The sequence below is a fragment of the Thyridium curvatum genome, assembly GCF_004353045.1.
Source record: "Thyridium curvatum strain D216 chromosome Unknown NODE_15_length_556224_cov_80.126021, whole genome shotgun sequence".
NCBI lineage: Eukaryota > Fungi > Ascomycota > Sordariomycetes > Thyridiales > Thyridiaceae > Thyridium > Thyridium curvatum.
Window position 1 is genome coordinate 319,062 of NW_022156770.1, and position 21,324 is coordinate 340,385.

Below are 21,324 nucleotides of genomic sequence, written 5' to 3' on the forward strand. Positions count from 1 at the left end.
GGCCGCCATGGTGGGAAGTGGGTAAGGGGCCAAGGGCGAACCACCAGAGATCAGCAGGCCTGGGGGGGCCAGAGGGCGCCACGTGCAGCAGGCACGTTTTTGCTCAGGTACGCGAGTCACCTGACGTCGCTAAAGCGCCTGTCTCGGCCCCCAAAATCCACCCATCCTCTAGCGCTTTGCCTGGCGTTTTCAGGGACCTCAACGGGATGGTTTCAGGGCGCTTGGTCACTAAAATAGCCCACCTGGGCAGTCCCTCCCCACACAAGGCCGCCCGGGTTGAGGAGGGAACCATGAAATTGATGGGCGGACGGCGGGCCCTGCCGCAGGCGGTGTTTGTCGCCTATCGCCTAATTGCGAGATCTGTCACGTCCGGAATGGGCGGGTGCCCTACAGCGCTACTACGGCTTAACCTGCAGAAAGAGCAGCATGTGTGTGTGACCTTCCCTTCCAGGCCCCGCCCAAACGACGAAGAACTGCAGGTGGTCTGGTGCACTGGGGATTCCAGGCTCGCATTCCCAACATCATCGGACTGACCCTCTCCCGCATTACTCCTTGGCTCAACCCAAGAACCGCGGGGTTTATTTTTATCCTCCTTGTACTTGCTCTACTCCCTCTGGATCGCGATGCGTGTGTTGCGCTATTGATGCACGCTGCTGCTGTGTCTTTGGCTTTTCTTGCGCTAATTAATTTACGAAATGCAACCTCCGGCAAACCAACATGATTGCTGTGAATAAATCAAGTCGCCGGGTCGTACGCGCACGTCGCGAGCACGCCACCAACTGCAGCTGCGTCTCAATCCTCAAATACGCCGCGTCGAATCCGCCAGTAACGACATGCGGGGGCTGCGCCGCTGTGCAGGTAGCCAAGTAGCCTACTCTCTGCAGGCAGTGGACTCGCTTCTCGTCATGCCCAGTCGTTGTTCAGTCCGTCGGCCAACACCACCAAGACCGCTAAGACTCGAGCACCCTCTTTTCTTCCCACTTCTCTCCCTCCTTTGATTCCCAATCCATGCTCTCGGAGCCTCTTTTGTCGGAGAGGGATCGTGCAGGGCGCCTCCTGATAGGTCGGGCTACGAGCTGGCCATCTTGCCATCCATGGATGCGAAGGACCACAACAGCTTCGCTTCCTGCCGGCTGGGATTCTCCTCCGTTTTCTCTTTCTCTTTTCAGTTACCGCTTCTCTTGCGCGTTGCATAACTCGCAGGGCCCTTTCGACAGATTCGGGGTCCCTCATGTCAAACCATGCCAGGGTTCTGAGCCAACAGATCTCCACACAAGCATCTGGCATGACCTCGTGAGCAATTGGTATCAAGGTATCTCTCCGTCAGTAAGGCCGGAGGCCCGGGCTGTTTCATTAGCAAAAAGGGCGAGGCTACTTCTTTCGGACATATCACCGGTGCTCTCTATGCCAGGATCGCCCCCAGCAGCGCTCGATGCCGTGGATCGACGCTCTTTTGGCCCCTTTGACACACCGTCCAGACTCGAGCTAGTCTGGCTCCATGGCAAAGCCGAACGTGCTTCCCGGCACCTAGGTTCCTTCGAATCTGCTTCCACAACCAGATCACCCCAAATTCCGCGCAAGACATGTTACATTTCCGCCCGGCAGCTTGGCAGGGAAATGCAACGCCATCTCCACTCGAACCATCTCCAAACCCCTCGGATGTTACTCTGTCCCTCACATCCACTCTGGGGCACGACGAACGGGGTCCTCTTTTCAATTAAAATCAGATGCCAAACGTCTTACATCGTCCAACGTGCCTCGGCGCACCAGATATGACGGTATCCTGGCCTTCGCTCTGATGACAGTGCGCAAGGGCGAGAGCGGTCAAGTTGGCCGATTACGGCAAGTGCCTCTACTCTCGCCCTTCATCATCCAAAAGGGATGATACTGTTGCAATAATAACAACTGTATTAATGGACAAGGGCTTGTCAAATAGCGATTGTCAGCCCGCCACGAATATGCCATGCACCTGCAATCACCACGAGCCCATCACGTCCACATCACAGTTCTTTTAGAGCGTCGTGCAGCCCACGCCAGCGTTTCTGCTTTGAGCCTGGTGCTTTCTGGCGAAGTGCGGACTCCTCACGGGCTGATGGAGAGAACCACTCAGCGACCGTTTCGACCCTCTCAGCGTCGGTGATGATGTGTGGAACTTGTGCCTTTATCCTTCTCCCTGCGCCGATAGGCTCAATACCTGGTGAGATCTCACCAATCAACTGTCGCAACCCGCTTAGTCGTCTTCTTGACACAAATGGCGGTAAAGATCCCAACAAGCGAGGGTGCCCGTCGCACCAACAAAACAGGCGCCCTTTGCGATAGAAAAGGCCCCCTCGGAGTTGGGATCGGCTTGAAATAGCTGACATCTTTTGGCCAGGGGCAAAGTGTTGGTCAATCAGGAGCAGAGGTTGCCTCTTTGACATGCTTGAAATGCCAAGCGAGCCGAAGAAACACTGGCTGTCGCTTAAAATCTCAGACTTGGTTGGAGACGTTTGACAGCCGCAGCTCGCTTGACGACAAGCTACCAGCGCGTGTTTCTAAATATAACCCCTTCACAACCATATTCAAGGTCATCAGTTTCGTCCTCGGGTTCGCCTCTTGTTTACACGCCGATTCGAGTTTGAGGGTCTGAAAGAGCCCTTTCAACCAACCTGTGGACACCTCCTGGTGGGATTTCTGTCAAAGATGATAGGCATGTTATCCCGGTGGTTATGTGGCGTAGTTGACAGCCGCCAAGACCAAGAGACCTGACCAGTTGTCTTCCCCAAGAGGGAAAAGCCCACAGCCGTGCGTCTCCCATTTCAGTCAGCGTTGCGACGGCGCAGGGCGTGCGAGGCAAAAGTGCTACCCCACTTCCTGTCACTCGCACGCTTTGTCCCTTCAACAACTGTCGGCGAGACCAGTGGCCCGATCGAGGTGTGTCGAAGGAGCGTCCTTTTGCGGCACCAAAGACCCAAGACTGTCTAAGAATCTCCACTGGCCTTCACGTCAAATCCAGGGAGGGATACGAGCGGGTCCCAGACCGAGGAGTTGGCACCCAATGTACTAACTTCCAAGAGTAGGTACATGCTGTGCCTCGTGGAAGAAGACGCCGTCGCAAAGTCCGGAGGAGCTTCATCACGGTCCAGATGATTAGACGCGGACATTTCAGGGGCCTTCCTTGAAAGCATGACCCATTTTCCTCGTCGAAGAAGTGCGTGACACATGCAGGCCCTTGTCAAGCTGCCTGATTGGACCACCCCATGCGGGAGGTCGCTTTCTAGCCCAAGATGCCTGCTCATGTATCGACGTCAAACCTTCCTGGCTGTCGAATCTCTTGCTGTGTGTGGCACATCGATTTTGTGCATCTCGCGGAGGTGCCAAGAATCATTCGGTCTCCGGATGTTACGGTGCAAATTTCACATCCCACGTCCGCTAACGTTATTCTCCCGAGTCCACCACACCACGCACGCTCCGGCAGGCGCTCTCCAGGCTACCAGGTCGCAGGTTTGAGCCTGGTGTGTTCTATTTATTGCATCCATGAACGAGGGCCAAACCAACAACCAACACGATTCTGAGTTTTGGTAATTTCGAGTCAAACACTTGGCTATCCGGTGCCAGGCCGAACAATTCGGTCCCTGGTTTGTCCACATGGCCTCCCGCATGGGCCGAAGGCCAAGATTCATCTCTCAACCCCCGCTGGGCCTGTCTGTGGAATTGTGATTTCGCATTGTCTATTTTTGGCTCAAGGCTTGAAGTCTTGTATGTGGCATGATACCCATTGGCTGGAGATGACCGATGTTGCGTAACATGTTGATGATTCAACTGTGGCCTCCGAGAAAGTGACCCCGGAGTTTCCTCCCTCTCTCTTCATGCGAGAGGACAACGCGGCCTTGATTCCGTGCTGTCTGGCTGACTTGCACCGGACCAGGGTAGGTACCTTCTTAACCCGACATAGATATTATCTGCCTCTGGCCATGCATGCGAAACAGTCAGCAACTCCTGGAGCCATAAGCAACTCCACACGCAGGGTGGGAAGATGGACATTTCTCCCTCCCGGGGGTCAAGTGTGTCATCAAATTAGACAAGATATTTGGAGGGAGGGGGGGTTGGGGAAAAAAGGGCTAGATTGCGGATTGCTTTACAAAGTTGGTCCCGTATGCAGGCCGCATGGCGCTAGGGCGGGGGTGCATCACCGCAATGCGGCCCTCCCTCCTCCCTCCCCCTCAGCGCATCGTCGATGTATCCCGGAGGAGGGACGACATGTCTCTTTTCTCCTCTGTGCATTTGCGATGCGCGGCGCGCGCGCAGCGCATCTGGGGAGGGTGTGTGTGTGCGGTGTGGGCGAGCTGCCTTACGGAGTTACTAGGTACCTACCTACCTATCTACCTGTCGCCCATAGGCTCTTCCTTGCGTCATGTACTAAGCAAGCAGGCATTGCCCATCACGCACATCCTCTCCTGTTAGGTATCATGGAAGCGTAATTACGTGGGCCGGCAAGCCACCACCTAAAGATCACTGCCGGGCAGCGGCATCGTGGCCCAATGAGCCCGTGCATGCGCCAGAAGCGCAAACGAGCAGATCGTCAGGTACCCTGCTGGGGCGGGACCCGTGGCAGGGACAAAAAAGCCAAGCGTCGAGTTCTACTTGTAGGCACCCGGGAGTAGTCGACTTGCTCGCTGGGTTATTGCATTGGCCGACTTCACGCCCATACCATACCCTACCCTCACGTTTGTCTTCTTTCTTGCTCGCGCCCCCTCTGTAAAAAGAAGCAGCAGCGGGAGTTCTTCCGGCGGCGCACGATGCAACAAAGTGGCAAAACGTGCTGGCAAGAAGGCCGCCCGCCCTGTGCGTTGTCATCATCGAGTGCGGAACGGAGCTCCCCTTTTTTTTTTCTTGATAGCCATCACAGCTTATTCGATGGGGGTTAGTAGCATGAGTGCGCATCCTAATCAAGGGCAAAGGTGCGTATAAGCAGAGCAGGGGCGGAAGCGATGTGCTCTGCATGGCCTCCGGTAAGCGACAGAGGGGTTCGGATCGGTCTGGACAAGGGCAGATACATGCACTCGATCTTGATAAGATCATACGGAGAGACTCAAGGACCCGGGTCTCGTCCTTTGACGGACCTGTCCGCAACGTTCGATGGGAGGGGGGGGGGGGGGTGTCAGCCCAAAGACACAAGAAGAATACGAGTCTGTGCAAGTACCTACCCGGGCTCTCACTGTCTTTGCCTGGAGGGTGAAAATGGCAACTCCGCTGCAAGACGACGACCGCCGTTCGGTTCTTGATGGGACTCGACAGGGGAGGGGGGGGGGGTGTGCCTGTTGTTGAGCCCTGTCGAGGGTTAGTTACGGCAAGGGGGTGGGCGCATGCTACGAAGCGACCCGACCCTTTTGTGACCTTTTTCTTTTGCCATCATTCTTGCTGAGATGGAAGTACATACCTTACTTTGCTCCGTGCCTGCGCATGTGTCTCTGCCGCAAGAGGCATGGCATTCGCCGGCGTGTATCGTGTATCCAGCCCAGGCACCATGTACCAGTACCGGTCGCTTGCCTCCCAGGATATGAGACTTCACAATTCCACACTGCCTGCTGCGTCAAACGCATCGCCGTGCTTGTTGGAAGCGCCATGCCGCCACCCCAGATATTTTTGGGGAAATCCCTTCTTCTCTGTGGGGAGAGGAGAGATGTAGTTAGTAGAGTGAATGTAGATGATATGCGCGACGACGGGCGGCTCCTGTTATTGCCATTGTTAACAAAAACTGGCGAGACACCCGCCGTCGTTCGACAGACGGGGGCCTCTCACCCTCCCTCTTGGTTCCTTTTCCCCAACTGCTGCCCGCTTGCTGGCCGAAGCGCTGTTTTTACACAGATCGAGGGGCACGATTCGACGTTGAGAAGGGCGAGAACGAAGAGATCGTTCTCTACGGCCACGCACTGGAGCACCACCAACCATTCAGCTTCGCCGGCAGCTCCTCCGCCAAAGCGGCCCGAAGCCTCTCAATTTCTGGAGAGATATTGATCTGTCCAGTCCCTCGCCAGTTAGCGGGCCACGATTGGGACTATCAACCAGCAAACGAGCCGTGCGCCCCCAAAAAGAGCGAGAGGCAGAGCTTAGCCTAACCACGGGACGATCGAATCGAACCGCATTCGTCTCTTTTGGTTCTCTGCTCGCTCGACAGAGTCCTCTTTTACCCATCATCCGGGGGGGGGGGGAACCTCTGGCATTTTTACCGCGGGGTGTCTCTCTGCAGGAACTAATCTGGATTGCAACCCAAGAAGGTCGCTGTCGTCACCCGACGGGGGGGATATTGGGATTTGTGATATTGGCGGTTAGTCTTTTCTTTTGTGTCTGGCCTTTCCCCGAGGTACCTTCTTCCTTGCTCGATATCACACCCTGGAATAAGCCCAGCCGAAGATATATTGCGGCCCATTTGCCACTGTTCCTGGTTTTTCCTTCTTTTTTGCCGGCTTGCTGCGTTTCGCAACGGGAGTTGTTTTTTTTTTGTTTTTTTTTTGTTCTGGCAAAGAGACGAGACGAGACGAGGGCGTGCGTGAGCAAGGGCCAAGCCAAGCAAGCGGGTGTGCACAAGTCCCTGCTCCATTTGTACTTTTCTTCTACTTGTGACCGCGGCTGTGCAAGACACGACACCACACGACACGACACGAAACGAACGAGCCTGGCTAATAACTGGCAGGCAGGCAAGCAATAAAGGAAAGAAGAAAACGGAACCAGCCGGAGGTCGCAGACAGACAGACTTCGGCACATCTTCATAGCGAGCCGCGGCAAAGGAAAAAGAATAGCACGGGAGGTGGTGCCGTTGATGTTGATCTTGTTGTTGCATTGCTGCCGTCACCAGAGACATCATCATATCATCAACCACGACAAACGCAGCCGTTCAGCAAGCCATCGGCGGTACCTCGTTGTTTTGAGGAAGGGGAAGCGAGACACACATTCACATTCACACGCAGGCATTGCGAAGTAACCAAGGTACGGAGTGACACCCACCACTCGCACTCCCACCCCCGAGCCAAACCCATACACACCCCAACCCCAGCCCACATATCCCGAACAGACGCAGCATAATCGCGCGTCAAACACTGCACGACCACCCTGGCCTGCAGCCAAGTCAGGGAAAGAAAAGAAAGAAAAAAAAAAGAGGCAGCCACCCCGGCCCAGCGTCTGTCTCGCAATCCCTACTGTCCGTCTCTTCTTTTTTGTCTCGTCTCTTTTCTCGTCTCTTTGCCTTCCTGCAGGCAATTATAGGGTACTTATGCTACCTTGGGCCTCGCTGCCTTGCGTACCTGCACTGTCCTTGTTTAATACCTAGTTATTCATTCGCTTCCCATTTCTTACACATCTTTCACGCAGCCCAAACGACGCTATTGTACCTGCGGACCGCCACAAACGACGGACGGCATTTAGAGCCACACCCCCCCCTCCCTCCTCCCTCTGGCCGTGCCGTTCCCTCGCTGTTCCATTTTCCTCCTCTTGGTACTTAACTAGTACCCTACCCAGTCCAGTCCAGTCCAGTCCAGTCCAGTCCCTCCTGCTAGGTACCTAGGTACTCGAGTGTACCCGACTCGACTCACACTCACACTACCCAGCCCTCACTCCCCTGGCACTCGCCCCAGGAAGCGCCCGCCCGCCGCTTGGGTGCGGAAAGAGAAACGCTAGGGCTTCCGTTAGGCGTGGCTTGGCTGGGCACATCTCGCATCTCGCCAGCCCAGGTATACCTGTCGGGCGAACCGCTGGCCGCGGCCTGCCGCTCCCATCCCCCTCTCGCCGGGTGCGGTAAGCCAGTCTTGGACGGAGAGTACTTTACTGGGCGCTCACACATCAAGTAATCAAGAGACCAAAGCACACTGATCCATTGATCTCTGGCTGGGCCTGCCTGTCTCGTTCTTATCCTGTTCCCAGCTCGGGCTAGCATTAGCGCGATACCTCTGGCTCTGGGCCTATCTCTGATCCCCAAGCACCCGCCGCCGCCGCCACGCCGCCCAAGAGGAAAGCAGGGAAAAAAGAGAGACAGAGAGACCCAAGCAATAAAACAAAAAAAAAGAGGTCCCGAGGAAAGAAAGCCGCGCGCACGCGAATCGATCAAAAAAGGCAACAACCGTCGTTCCGCTTCTTCGCTTCCCCCACCCACCGCACCGCTGGCTTTCCGGCCCCCATCTCCAAATATTCCCTTGGACTCTTTTTTTTTTCTTTCTAGGGCCTGCCCGCTCGATTCATTCCTTGTCTGGATTGATATTTCGGCTCACCCTCGTCCCCGTTGACGAGCAGCTAAGGCATCCTAGGCCATCCCCCCCCTCCCCCAGCTTGTCTCCATTCTGAACCGAGCATTCCAGACGGGACTTTCCTGCTGGGCTTGTGCGAGGAGGAAATCCCCAAGAAGGAGCAAAGCGACACAAACGCAGAAAAGACAAGTCTTGGCGCCTGGACTATCGATCTCGTCAACAACAATAGCTCGATAAAGGACTACGGAGTAGATAGCCGCCCGGAGCGAGAAAAGCAAGACTAGCTATCTTGTTCTTGTTTCGTCATTGCCTGCCGCTCGGGCGTCTTCCTCTCCTTTGCCTCGAGCCCACACCAACAGAGCCGCTTTGGCCCAGGGCGTGTGCGTCCCTTGTATTGCGTCGCCTCGTCTGGCTGGCTCTTCAGCAGGAGCGGCAGAATACCAAATATCGACGTTTCCGTGGCCGTGGTCTCACCCAGGGAAATAAAAACCCACCCGGCGGCCAACCAGAGCAGCAAACCCCAGCCCTTCTCTACTACCCCCTTCGGCAGGGCATAAATCGGTCCATTGGGGCTCGGCTGTTGCTCTCGTCTGTCTCTTCTACTCAAGTCGCAGCAGCCTGTTAATGTGTCTCTGACGTGTCATCGCTTCGGGTCACCCATCCTGTCTCGGACGCAATTTCACGCCCAAAGCAGCAAGTCTGACATACATAGGCGCGAGATCGCCCATCTGCCGCACCCCTGCGACCCTCTTTCCACCCTCCCGACGACTCTGTTCTTTTTTCTCGGCCCAGAAACCGCGACGGCGCGCGCGCGCAGAGCAACGAACACCAGACATCAGCGTCCCGTCCGTCTGCTTGCACCCAGATCCCGATCCGTTCCCCGCCCGTTGAGGCGCCGCACCGCTGCGCGAAGTGCGCGTCCGTCGTTCCTGTCTAGGCTTTGCTGGCGTCAGCGCCAGTGACAAAAAGTCGACGAAGAAGAGAGGCTCAAAGTACCTTAGCTTTGGATCCCGGCCAACTCTTTTAGTTAGCCTAGCCTGCTCGGATTCGGCGCCTACCACATCTCCACTCGAGCTGACAAGACGCACAAGTCCCAGAGTTCATCTACGTATCTCCGCGCCCCCGGAGTTCGTTCTGGCACCGTTTCGTCTCGCCGTCCTTCCCGCAACTAGTCTAGTGCGCGCTGCGTTTTGCATACCTACTGCACCCTGGCGGCAGACGAGACGACCCATCGACTGTCGCTCTGCACCAGACGCACATACGCATCCATTTCCCATAACCCATACCCATACCCGTTCCCCGCCATCGTATCCAGTCACTAGGGTCAATTGCCATTCGAACCAACCGAATAACCTGCAGGGTTGATCACACCTTTGGGACACTCGCACCACACTGCCTGCACACTTTACCTACCCTCTCGCGATCCGCGCTGAGGCGACAAGCCGCCTGCTCTGCTTATTATTCAGGGAAACCCCGCAGGGCACCGCCGCATCTTTTTTTTTTTCTCTGGGTTGCGCAATCCCGTATTACTTGTCTTTTTTTCCTTGAGGCCTCGCTCTCTTTTGACCCATTCTTTTGTTCTCGACACTTTTTTGTCTCGAGCAACGTCCCCGGCTCTCGGTTTCCCGACTGGAACTTCGACGACGACTCGACCGACTAGAGCTACTCGGCACCCATCGTTCCTCGCCAGCGGGGAGCTGTGAATTTGTGTGTGTGTGTGAAAGGCATAAGCGGCCAAGTGAGACCGACCGAGTTCGGCGCGAAGCACCTTCGCTCGATTTCTTGTCCATCTGGCCCTCAGCCGCACCCACTTTGGTGCCCATTCACTCAATCCGAGGTGAACCGATCTATCGATCTATCGTGCACGTTTACGCGCGGGTCTTCCAGGGCCCCGTATTCTGCTGCCTACTTAGCTCACGGAGTGGCATCTCCGGACCCTGTCCCATTCACCACGGGACAGCCTTGTTCTGTGCTCCCAGAATTGCGTCTTTTCTGGCACCTTTTCGTCCCAGCTTGAGCAATTGACTTGCCCGGAGCCTAATAACCGCATCCTGAGCCATCACTCGTAGCGTGGATGAAGATGGCGGCGTTCACAGCCCTTAACGGGGGCTCACCAAAGTCGGCTACTACGGAAGGCCTCAACGGTGGCCTGAGCACGATACGGAGGGAGTCTGAGGAGCACACTGGCCGACCCGGCCAGATTTCAGAACCCAGGACGGCCGCATCAACAGCCGATCCCTCACCCACACAGCCCGAGCGTCCTGGGAGCTGGTCCGGCCCTTCACTGGATAGGCCCGCGTATCAACCGGCGCCAGCTTACTCAGATAACGAAAGCACGCATAAGCGCAAGCGATCAGACTCTATGGAACCCAGGAGAGGAGAGTACGACCTGTCGAGGCACGACAGGCCGGTGGAAGAATCGGACCCCTCACGGCCCCGATCACCGTCCCGAGATGCTTACACGCCGCAGAGGGACTACCGCCCGTACGGCGACGAGCACCGGGATCACGGCGACTCGTGGTACAGCCAGAGCAGAGCGGACGAGCGCAGCTCCAATTACGAGCCGCAGTCGGCGGCGCCCAACTCTGCAAACACGGACGAGCAGATCGAGACGCTGAGGAGGGCGACCGGCCAGATGGATCAGGACTACCCGCAGACGAGCCCCGACGGCGACGACCGCTCGGTCATCTACGGCGGACAGTACACGCCCGAGCAGCGGAGGGACGGCGTGATGCAGTCGGATCCCAAGAAGCGGAAGCGTAACTTTAGCAACCGGACCAAGACTGGCTGCCTCACCTGCAGGAAGCGCAAGAAGAAGTGCGATGAGACCAAGCCCGAGTGTGAGTGCATGGGAAGCAAGGGAACGTCCAAAAGAAAAGCAATAGTGTACTGATCATCCTCCAGGCTCGAACTGCGTCCGTGGCGGTTTTGTTTGCGCCGGCTACCCGCCACAGCGCGGCACCTGGCCCAAGCCGGAAGCCAAGACGGCGACCATCCAGATCGAGTCCAAGGATCCGACGTACATCCCGCCCGGTGCCTATGGCATGCCGCAGTCCATACCTATCACCATCATCCCGCACCAGCAGAAGCGCGAGCCTCTGCCCACCTACCGGGGCCAGCCGCTCCGGATCGAGCCTCCGCAAGGCCGCCCGCTGCAGACGGACGACGACAGGCCCACGGCATCCACACTACCGAGCGCGTCCATCGCCAGCCCTGACAACAAGCTCTCGGCATTGTCGGCGTATACCAACACGGCCAACATCTTCCCCACGCCCGTCAGCGCGGCCGCGCCCACGCCGTTCCCGGATCGCACGCCCAAGGAGTATCAGCGTGTTCCCCCACTCCACGACCTCAGCAGAACCGAGCCCGACCTGCCGGCGCACGGCACCACACTTCCGCAGATCAACATCCTGCACGCGACGAGGACGAACAGCCCTATCACGTCACAGACGAGCGGCGTGCAGGCGACGGCGCAGCTGGCCCTCTCCCACACGCCGCAGTATCCATCCGGTGGCAGGCAGCGGAGGGAAAAGGAAGAGATGATCTCGGGCCGCCAGTACTACCCCTTCGACAAGGAGCTGGTGCTGGAGCGGGAGCGCTGCAGCGCCGCCTGCTGGCGGTTCAACAACGCGACCAACCCCAACAACGGCGTGTCCCCCGGCGAGCGGGCGCGCCTCTTCCGCGACATCCTGCAGCCGCGCGAGGGCGTGCAGATCTCGCCGACCATGACGTCGCCCGTGACGCACACGGGCCGCATCGGCAGCGACGTGGTCGTCGAGGCGCCCTTTGTGTGCGACTACGGGTACAACATCAACATTGGCAAGAACGTGCTCATCGGGCGCAACTGCACCATCATCGACCCCTGCGAGGTGAGCATCGGCGACAACGTCGTCATCGGGCCCAACGTGTGCATCTACACGGCGACGATGCCGACCGACTACCGCCGCCGGCAGGGCAGCCGGGGCGCGCAGTTTGGCAAGCCCGTCGTCATCGAGGAGGACGTCTTCATCGGCGCCAACGTGGTCATCTTGCCTGGCGTCAAGATTGGGAGGGGCACGACTGTCGGGGCTGGGTCTCTGGTTACGAAGGTACGTTTTTCTTCTTTTTGGTTTTCTTCTTGTGAGGGGTGCTTTAGAGGAATGATGGGTTGAACGAACGATGGCTGACTTGTTGTGTTTCTGTGTGCAGGACCTTGCCAAGTACTGCGTCTGCTACGGCAGCCCGGCCGAGGTCCGGAGGGGTCTGGCCTCTGTCTGATGAAGTGTGTGTGTGTGTGTGGACGGATGGATGGGGGATGTATCGAATTTCTTCTGGCTGACGATATCCGATGATGAGTGATGATACTACGGACTCTGTGTGTGTGTGTGTTCTCTTTTGTTTTTAACCCCCAAGATTCAAAAGAACGGGTTTTGGGGCGTTTGAAAGTTGTTTTTGTTTCTTTCAGTGGGCGATGCTGTGGGTTTTTTTCTGTCTGTTTCATTATTGAACATGATACCCTATATTTTATTAGTGTGTGCAGCCTTCCTTGTCTCTTTTTTTTTTGACCTCGCTAGGGTGGGATTCTACCAAAAAGGGGGCTCTTGTCATGGGAGCGTGCGAGAGAGAGCGAGAAAAGGGGCAGGGGGATGGGATGGGGGAGATTTATCCGAGTAATCAAAAGTCGGCCTGGGTGTTGGGGCTGCTTGGACGGAGGGAGAGAAAAAAAAGGAGACATGAAAGCTCTGGAAGCTTTGGAAGCTGAGAGGAAGGCTTTGGCTTGTTTCGGGGGGGGGGGGGCATTTGGTATTCTCGTTTTTATTTCCTCTTATCTGTGTGTTGTGGGTTGGTTTCTCATGCTCGCTGGAAGGGTTTTCTCTGTCTGTGTCTACTCCCATACCATACCTGAATACCTACTACCTTGCTATGTGCAATAGTTGTATCTATCGTCGTCCCCCCTCTACTACCGCTGTGTTCCAGTACATTTGTCTCCATTTGCTGCTTTCTTGTGCCTTGTGTGTGTGTCGGACTGTCACTGGGAGAGGGAGGTTTCGGCTTGGTTGGGGAGTTTTCCGGGTAGTGACTGAGTGAGTGGGCTTGTTGATCATGGTTCTTTATGGTTCTTCATCTCGGAGGGCGAGGGGGGTTTGTGTAGATACTTTGGTATGGAGGTGTTTGAGGGTCAAGAGCTGGACTTATTTCCAGGTATCCCAATGGGCATATGGCATGGAAAGACTGAATGTCGATTGAATTTTATATGGGAAATAAGGGTTAAGAGAAAGAGAACAAAGCTTGGAGCGTGCGTATTGCAATGTATGTCCAGCCATGGTTTGAAATCCCCACGATATGGTTGTGAAATGTAATGCCTGGTGTTTCTACGATGGAAGGGCCAGTGGTGCTGTCCCGGTTGCCCATGTGAATCATGCCGAGGTCTTCTACGTGGTCCTTTATGACCTGATTGTCACTGCCGTTCAGATATGGTACGCAACGCAACGCACATACATAACACATCGAGTTGCCAGTATTCACCCAGCCCATTGTTTTCGAAGACTCGAGACTGCCCGTTCCGTTCTGTTGACAATTGTCACGTCAGAGAACCGGTGCCTGTTGATCGACCAGCATGCCAACAATTGTGAAAGGAAGCAGCTTCTCTCATCGATGTATGCATTCATCGCCAAGATCTGATCACCTTGGACACTCTGATGCAAATGCCAACAAGAGACCACCACCGCCTTGCCATCGGGAGGAGCAGGTCGAGGTCACCACATCAAGAGCGAGGAAGGAGGGATGACTTGGCATGTCACTAATGCCTGGAATAACCCTCGCTTGGACAGCAATCAGAATGGTAGAGAAGGCGGGATTAGCTGGAATTTTTGTTTCTCGTATTTGCCTCCTCGGATCGCAAACCCTACTTGTACAGCTCCTCCGCGTCGCAACCTGCGTGCGGGGCGTTTCTCTCTGGAAAACGATCGAGTATGTACATATGCCAAAACAAAGGAAAAAGAGATCACCTCGATGCACCGTCACAGTCCGCCCCCTTGTGCTCCTCCATCTCTTGCGTCGACCCACCACCCATCAGGCACACGACCAAAGGTTGCCGTTCCGACACAAAGAGACACGGTCCTTAAAAATCGTATCCTCTGCGCCACCGCCTTGTAGTCCAAGTCTTTCTGGGAAGAGCAGAATGACGCAAGCGGCAATAGCAGCAGCCTCCATCTACTTGCGGTACCACATCCTCGTGATCTTGGTATTCCGCATCTTGCGCTGCAGCTGGAAGATGCCGTACATGAGGGCCTCGCTGGTGGGCGGGCAGCCGGGGACGTAGACGTCGACGGGGACGATGCGGTCGCAGCCGCGGACGACGCTGTAGCTGTAGTGGTAGTAGCCGCCGCCGTTGGCGCACGAGCCCATCGAGATGACCCAGCGCGGCTCGGGCATCTGGTCGTAGACCTGGCGCAGGGCGGGGGCCATCTTGTTGGTCAGGGTGCCGGCGACGATCATGACGTCCGACTGCCGCGGCGAGGCGCGGAAGATGATGCCGAGGCGGTCCTGGTCGTAGCGCGGGGTGGACAGGTGCATCATCTCGACGGCGCAGCAGGCGAGGCCGAAGGTCATGGGCCAGAGCGACGACTGGCGGGCCCAGTTGGCCATGATGTCGAGCGTCGTCAGGGCGTACTGGACGACGCCCTTGGTGGGCTCCTGGCTGGCGAGGGGCACCTCCTTGCGCTCGCGGCGGGCGAGGCCCGTGTGGTCGTTGGAGCCGCCGACGACGGCGGCGTGGCCGGCGTAGGGCTTCCGTGATGAGGAGGAGAGGGCGGCGGTGGCGGTTCGGAAGGGGAGGAGGGCGGTGGTCGGCTTGGCTGTACCGGTCAGACTGTCAGTACATGCGTGATGTCGATTGATGCCCATCCATCCTGGGGCCAATTGGGGAAGGGGGCGCGGTGGTGGGCTTCAAAACAAACCTCTCAAGGCGGCCGAGGCCGTCGTGCGCAGAGACGCCGACATGGCTGCTGTGTGTGTGTGTGCGCTGGACCGGAGCCGAATCTCGTGTGGAGGGTCGATTGCAGAGACGAGACTGATGGCAAGCAACCCGTTGGTCGTCCAGAGAAGAGGCGAGGCTGTTCCGAGAGATTGGAAAGGTCAAAGGAAAGCCACCCCACGGATTGACGTTGCGGTTTCGATCAGATTGCCGGCTTTTTCGCCTCCCGGATGGGTGAAAAAGGGCGCTAGCCGGCTGCACTGGCTCGAGGGAAGCCAGCAGAGCTCCAATGCTCTCGCTAATGCCCAATTGCGCGCTGCTCATTGGCCGCGAGGGCGGGCGCCGTGTGGGTCGGAATGCGCGCCTTTGGTTTTTCCGGCCAGCTGTCAGCGTCAACGACTTTCGATGTATCATTTGATGTCAACTCTGATCAAGTTGATCATGGAATTGATGATGCTGGACATCAATTGCTGTATGGGTATTGGAGTAAGGATGCTAATGCTTGGCGCTTGATCGTTGTAGCCCATCGCTTTTGTCTCTGCACCAAAAGTCAACATTCTGGAGGCAGATAGGTCCATCGGTGCCCTGATTGTGTTGATGTCACTCGTTGGACATTTGAAGTGTCTGATACATCATTGATTCGTGCTTGCCATTGATCACCTGTACTGGTGCCTTCTTTCCTTAAAGATATAGAGCTTGAGGAACCAATCCATTGCTTCTTCCATCCATCATGCGTCGCCTCAAGTAGCGAGAAAGCAGCCTGGTCATCACCATCTTCCATATTTCATCTTGTCTTCCCAACATCAACATCGCCATCGGCATCACTCGCTGCATCTCTCGATCTACACGGCTCTTCAGCTTCCCTCACTAGGTATCCTGGAACCGACAAGTCTTGTTATCCCACAACTGCTTTCCCGGCTTCAGATTTCAGACTGCGCTGCCATGTCCTCCCTCCCAATCCCTCACACCGACAGGGGCCAACCTCTGGAGGGCCGCACTGCCTCCATGTCCGCCCGAAATGGGACCTCTGCGTGGACCAAAATCCAAGGCCAAGTCGGGCAGGAAGACCAGGGCGAAATCGTCTAGAATGACGTTTCCTCCGCCTCATCGACCTGGTCAGAGGCTCGTCTCATGACGACCGGGAAGCCAAGACAGTGGTCCCGATTTGCTTGCCCATTCCACGTCTTCAAACCCTATATTTATCGCTCCTGTGAGCAAGCGAGCTTCGCTAGCATGTGGTCCCTCGTTCAGCATTTCAAGGCCGCCCATCGGATGCCCTGCCGCTGTCTCCGCTGTGACAGTGACCTCACCATCACGGAAACCCCTGACTACCTCCAGTCTTTCCACTGGTTCGAGTGCAGTGGCAATGGATGCTCCTTCCGTTTCTTGCGCGGCCTGACGCCCGCTCAGATAGACGAACTAGTCGGCCGACAACACAAGCCCCTCGACGCGTCAATGTGGTGGTTTCTCAACCAGCTCTTGTTTCCGCAGAAAAGCTTTAGACCACGAGGCTCTCCGTTCCATCTCGCCCAAGGCGGCCACCGCTGGGGCCGCCTGTTCGGCACCGGCCCCTCCACGGGTGAATATTCCGGAGCTGCCTCGTATGCCGACTTCATTGCCGTCCATGGACTCCGCTTCCTCGAGGCCGCCGAAGAGCGCTTCCGAGAAGAGACGGCCTACGCGGACATCGAATCGTTGCAGCCGTTTGCAAATCGAGTCACGATTGTCGAAATGGTGCATATGTACCTCGCCGACAGGATTGCCCGGCAAGGCTGGTTCGACTCCCCGGCCATGAGACTGCAAAAGACAACCCAAGCACAGCGAGCCGATGCGTTGCAGGCGATTATCAAAACCTTGGCCCTGCACGAGCACACGCCGCAGAAGGCACAAGCCTGCAGGCAGCTATGGCCTCTTGTCAACGTGTCTGTCGAAACTCTCCCAAAGATATGGCTCCGGTTAAACGAATCTCCGGGTGCCTTGATCGGTAAGTCAGTCGAGCCGAGCCGGCAAACCCTTTCTTCGTCGCATTTTGTGGACTGGCCCTTTTCCTCTCCCGCGAAATATATACTGATCTTGTCCAACCCTAGAGCGCCTACACCAAGCAGATGATGACCAGCCACCAAACCAGCATGCATCGGAACGGGGTGCGTGGCCGCCGTTGCAGTCTCGTACAGACGCCCACTCCCGACCTCAAGCTAGGGCTTTGGGGCCTGGCGGCCCATCTACCATGGGTGCTCCCATGATCGGCGACCATTTTGCGGCACACAGCCCCCGATCTCAAACCCAGACCCCAACTTGGACCCCTGGCGGGCGCCTCCCCCTTGGATCTGTCAGTGCTCCCATGTCCGGCGGCGTAGTTGATGCACGCCCCCAACCTCAAGCCAGGGATCGGTCGCCTGGCCACTCCGAACCTGTCGGTACTCCGCTGTCCAGCCACGAGGGTCCTGCCCAGGCCCAGGAGCTCATGGAACAGCTCTCGCTGTGGGACACGATGGACGCGGAGGAAGAACCTCAGGGGCGAGTAGTGGATAGTAGAGGCGCCGAGTCTCCTTTTGGAGACCGATCAGAACGGGAATGAGGGGCTCGTCTTTCTTGGAATGAGGGGCAAGAAAGACGAGCAAGCCCCTCATTCCAAGAAAGACGAGCAAGGTGAGAGATCCCAGGATACCGCGCAAAGAAGCGTGCTTCTGAAAGTTTGATTCCATTTCATAGCTATTCTAGCAGCGTATTACTTAGTTCCATTGAAGTCATAGACAGCGAGATTCATCGATGCCCTCCTGCGAGGCAGATATCATCTTGACTGCTCATCTCATTTCGCCTCATCCTTGAAGGCTAGCAGCAGCAGTCATCAGGTACAAAGGTTTTTTTGTAGTACAAGCCATGAATACATACATGGCAGTCGCTCGTGTCCGTAATTAGACGACTCTCTAATTCATCATCGTGGTCACATTTGAAGCTGTACCGAGCATGCGTTGCTGGGGCGAGTCCCGACACACCTCAGGCGCGTCCCCTACGACCGCGACCACGGCTGCCTCGCTTCGATACGCCTCCTCTGGAGCCACCACCACCACCACCACCACCACCACCACCACCTCCGCCTCCACCTCGTCCACGCCCAGAGCTGCCACCACCGCGGGAGTTGTAATCGTTCTGAGGCGGCGGCCGGAACGAGTAGGCGCCCATGCGCACGCCCTGCGGCGGACGGGGGGGCAACGAGTTCGCTCCCGAGCCCTGGCCGCCGCTGCCGGAATTACCACCACCACCACCACCACCTCCGCGCCGTCCACCTCCGCCGCCACCGCCGCCCTGGTAGAAGTCTGAGAAGCGGATGTTACCCGATCCCCCGGCAGCGCTTCCACCACGACCGCCGGCGCCACCGCCGCGCGCAGGCCGCTTGCTGTGGTTCAGGAAGGACGCGACGTCGTCATCGTCGTCGTCGTCGTCCTCTGTGAAGTGGATGTGCGTGCGGGGCACGATGCTGCGGCCGGGGATGTTGGGCAGGGCGATGGGGTCCGTGGCCTGCGGGACGGGAGGCGCGCCGGGCGGCAGGGGCGGCTGCCAGGCGATGGGCTGGTCGCCCGACGCGGCGTCGACGTAGCGCGCCTGTGCGGCGGCGGACCAGACGTCCTCGTCGGCGATAAGGTAGGTCCGGCCCGAGGGGTGGCGGCCGCGGTTGTCCGGGCAGTCGGCGCCAAAGTGGCCCTCGCCGCCGCAGCAGTAGCAGTACGCCGGGATGGACTGCACCTTCTTGCACGCGGCGGCGGCGGAGAAGTAGGTGCGCCAGACGAGCGGGCAGGCCGACTCGCCGTGGGTGCGCGACGCGCAGTACGCGCACTCGGCCTCCGAGGCCGGCTGCTTGAGCTTCTCCTTGCAGGTTGCCTTAGCGTGCCCGAGCTGTCGGCACTTTTCGCATCGCTGGCGCTCCGGGCATTGGAAGCGCGTGTGCGACTTGGACGAGCAGAAGACGCACTCCGGGCTCGCGTGCGGGCAGTCGTTAGCGCGGTGGTCGCTCGAGGCGTGGCAGAAGACGCAAAAGTCCGACTTCTCGGGGACGCCGGGGAAGTAGCGCTTCAGGTCGGCGACCTCGTCGTCGCGCGAGAGCTGGTAGTGCACCGTGCCGATCTCGTCGCGGAGGTCCATGATGATATCACCGTTGGGGGCGGCCGTGGCAGCGGTGGGCATGGCTGCGACCTGGGATGGTGCGGGGCCGTCGTCTTTGCGCTTGACCTGCGCTCTGGCGGGTGCATCGTCGAGGAGGGAAGCCCATTCGCTTGCGCTGGGCTCGTCCTTTACTACTGTTGATGCTGAGGATGTTGTTTGCTTCGCGGACTGTTGGGGAGCATCTGTGGCACGCGCTTCTTGTTTGATTTCTTTGACATCCTGCTTCGTAGCCGCTTGGTCGTTGGATGTACCCGGCGCAGTAGGCTTCTTGCCGGCCTTAATATCTTCCTGGATCTTCTGCGCAATGGCTTCGAGCATTCCCTTCTTCTCGGCTGCGATAATCACATTTCTGCCCTCAATCTGCTGGTCCATGGGTAGCTTTTCCTTGAAGGTTTCAAAGTAGTTTCGAAGGGCCTTGAGCAGGATGGTAGCATTGACATGCGATGCGTGCCGGGCGTTGCGGCTGTCGGCGCACAAATCGTAGCACCACGTCTCGATCATGGCGTTCCAGGACGTGCCTTTACCTCCACTCGTATCGACGAAGTCGGGAAGCCGCCATTTGGTTTTCTTCTTCTGGTATACGAGGGGGGTCTTGCGCTTAGCAGCAGCAGCAGCGAGTACTGCAGCGGCTGCTGCTGTGGCAGGTGAGATCTGGTCGCCGATCAAGATGCTCTGTTCATTCTCATCCGAGTCCTGGCCCACCTTCTTCTCCTGCATGACCTTTTTCTCCTGGCTGACCTTCTTCTCCTGGCGCTGTTCCTTTGGTCGGTCAACGATCCGCTGGGGCTGCGTGTTGGTACCAGAGCGCAGGATCGGCATGTTGGAGTCGTTGCTGCCTGCCGTTGCCTTGGGTGGATTCGATAATGCTCCGGACTTTGTTTCGGAAGTCGAGGACGCGCCTTCTTGGGATCCAGAACTACTTGGGGAGGAAGAGGTTCTGGAGGTGTTTTGTTGAGTGGATTTTGAAAGGTTTGTGGCTGCAGTGTCGGGTTTTTTCGAGGGCGCAGCTGCCTTGTTTGTGGAGGAAGCGCCGCCAAAGGAGGTGCGAAGGGCGCTGCCTTTGTTTACTGCGCTGTTCCAACCCACTGAAGCCTGTTCTGGCAGGCCCTGCTGCTGCTGCTGTTGCTTTTGGCTCAAACCCTCCTCATCCACCTCGCCCTCTGATATATCATCGCCATCATCATCACCGGTACCCTCACTGCCCTCATCGCCGCTTTCTGAGCTTGTGGCGCTTACTTCACCCTCCTCTGCGCTCGCACTCTCGACCTCAGACGCTGCATCCTCTGTTCTCTGCCGCTTCTGCGGTCGGCTAGGCGACTCGTCTTCTGCATCGCTCTCAGATGCCTCTCCTTCCTCAACGGAGCCCGAGTCCTCATCGCGTGGCCTCTTTTGTGCCGATGACGAAAGGGGTGTCTCTGATATTTCCCCTGACTCTGACTGCTCAGCCCGATCTGGTGATAGAGACCTGGAAGCCGACCGAGGCTGCCCAGACTCATCCGTGTCTTGAAGATGCCCTACAGGCAACCATTCCGGCGATGGTTGTCCAGACATGACAGTCGACTCTCATGCAAGGCCCTGCCCCTTTCGAGAGTCTCTTTGCCTATCCACCCCTTGCGTGCCAGATAAGGCCCAAAACAGCAATACCAAGACCTCAAAATTCGCAGGCCTGTGTATCGATACTGCAAGAGCCTCAGTCTGAATAGTCCTCCGCGAAAGCCCTCTTGTTTGACGCGTTGTTCAAAAAAGAGTTGACCGTAGTCCCGGGATGTTATTGAGTCTTGACAAACAGCTTGTGTTGTGTCATTGAAGCCTCAGAGAGCAAAGCAACAGGATATCCAAGACCAAGCAGCTCAGATTCTCGAGCCGTGTTTGAAAGCCCTTTTTTGGCGACTCAACTCATCAGTGTCGTCTTCTTTGTCGGCGGATGAAGTTATCATCGCAAATGAATTTTTGAGATTGGGCATGGCTATCTTATCGCCGATCAGCGTATCA

General features: G+C 57.2%; 4 protein-coding genes across 4 annotated transcripts; 2 read left to right on the top strand and 2 right to left on the bottom strand.

The window, feature by feature from the left end:
• Window positions 1-10,296: 10,296 nt before the first annotated feature.
• E0L32_003485 (uncharacterized protein) lies at window positions 10,297-12,473 on the top strand (the record flags this gene model as incomplete). Its single annotated transcript, XM_031137790.1, has 3 exons — window positions 10,297-11,056; window positions 11,121-12,304; window positions 12,405-12,473. 3 exons carry the CDS (start codon window positions 10,297-10,299, stop codon window positions 12,471-12,473), a joined length of 2,013 nt encoding a protein of 670 aa, XP_030998634.1.
• A 1,935-nt stretch (window positions 12,474-14,408) lies between these two features.
• E0L32_003486 (uncharacterized protein) lies at window positions 14,409-15,197 on the bottom strand (the record flags this gene model as incomplete). The annotated part of the gene is made up of 2 exons (XM_031137791.1): window positions 14,409-15,052; window positions 15,155-15,197. 2 exons carry the CDS (start codon window positions 15,195-15,197, stop codon window positions 14,409-14,411), a joined length of 687 nt encoding a protein of 228 aa, XP_030998635.1.
• A 1,207-nt stretch (window positions 15,198-16,404) lies between these two features.
• Window positions 16,405-17,749, top strand: E0L32_003487 (uncharacterized protein; the record flags this gene model as incomplete). The annotated part of the gene is made up of 2 exons (XM_031137792.1): window positions 16,405-17,155; window positions 17,259-17,749. 2 exons carry the CDS (start codon window positions 16,405-16,407, stop codon window positions 17,747-17,749), a joined length of 1,242 nt encoding a protein of 413 aa, XP_030998636.1.
• Window positions 17,750-18,168: 419 nt separating this feature from the next.
• Window positions 18,169-20,883, bottom strand: E0L32_003488 (uncharacterized protein; the record flags this gene model as incomplete). Its single annotated transcript, XM_031137793.1, has 1 exon — window positions 18,169-20,883. The coding sequence occupies one exon, from the start codon at window positions 20,881-20,883 to the stop codon at window positions 18,169-18,171; it is 2,715 nt and encodes a 904-aa protein (XP_030998637.1).
• Window positions 20,884-21,324: the final 441 nt, after the last annotated feature.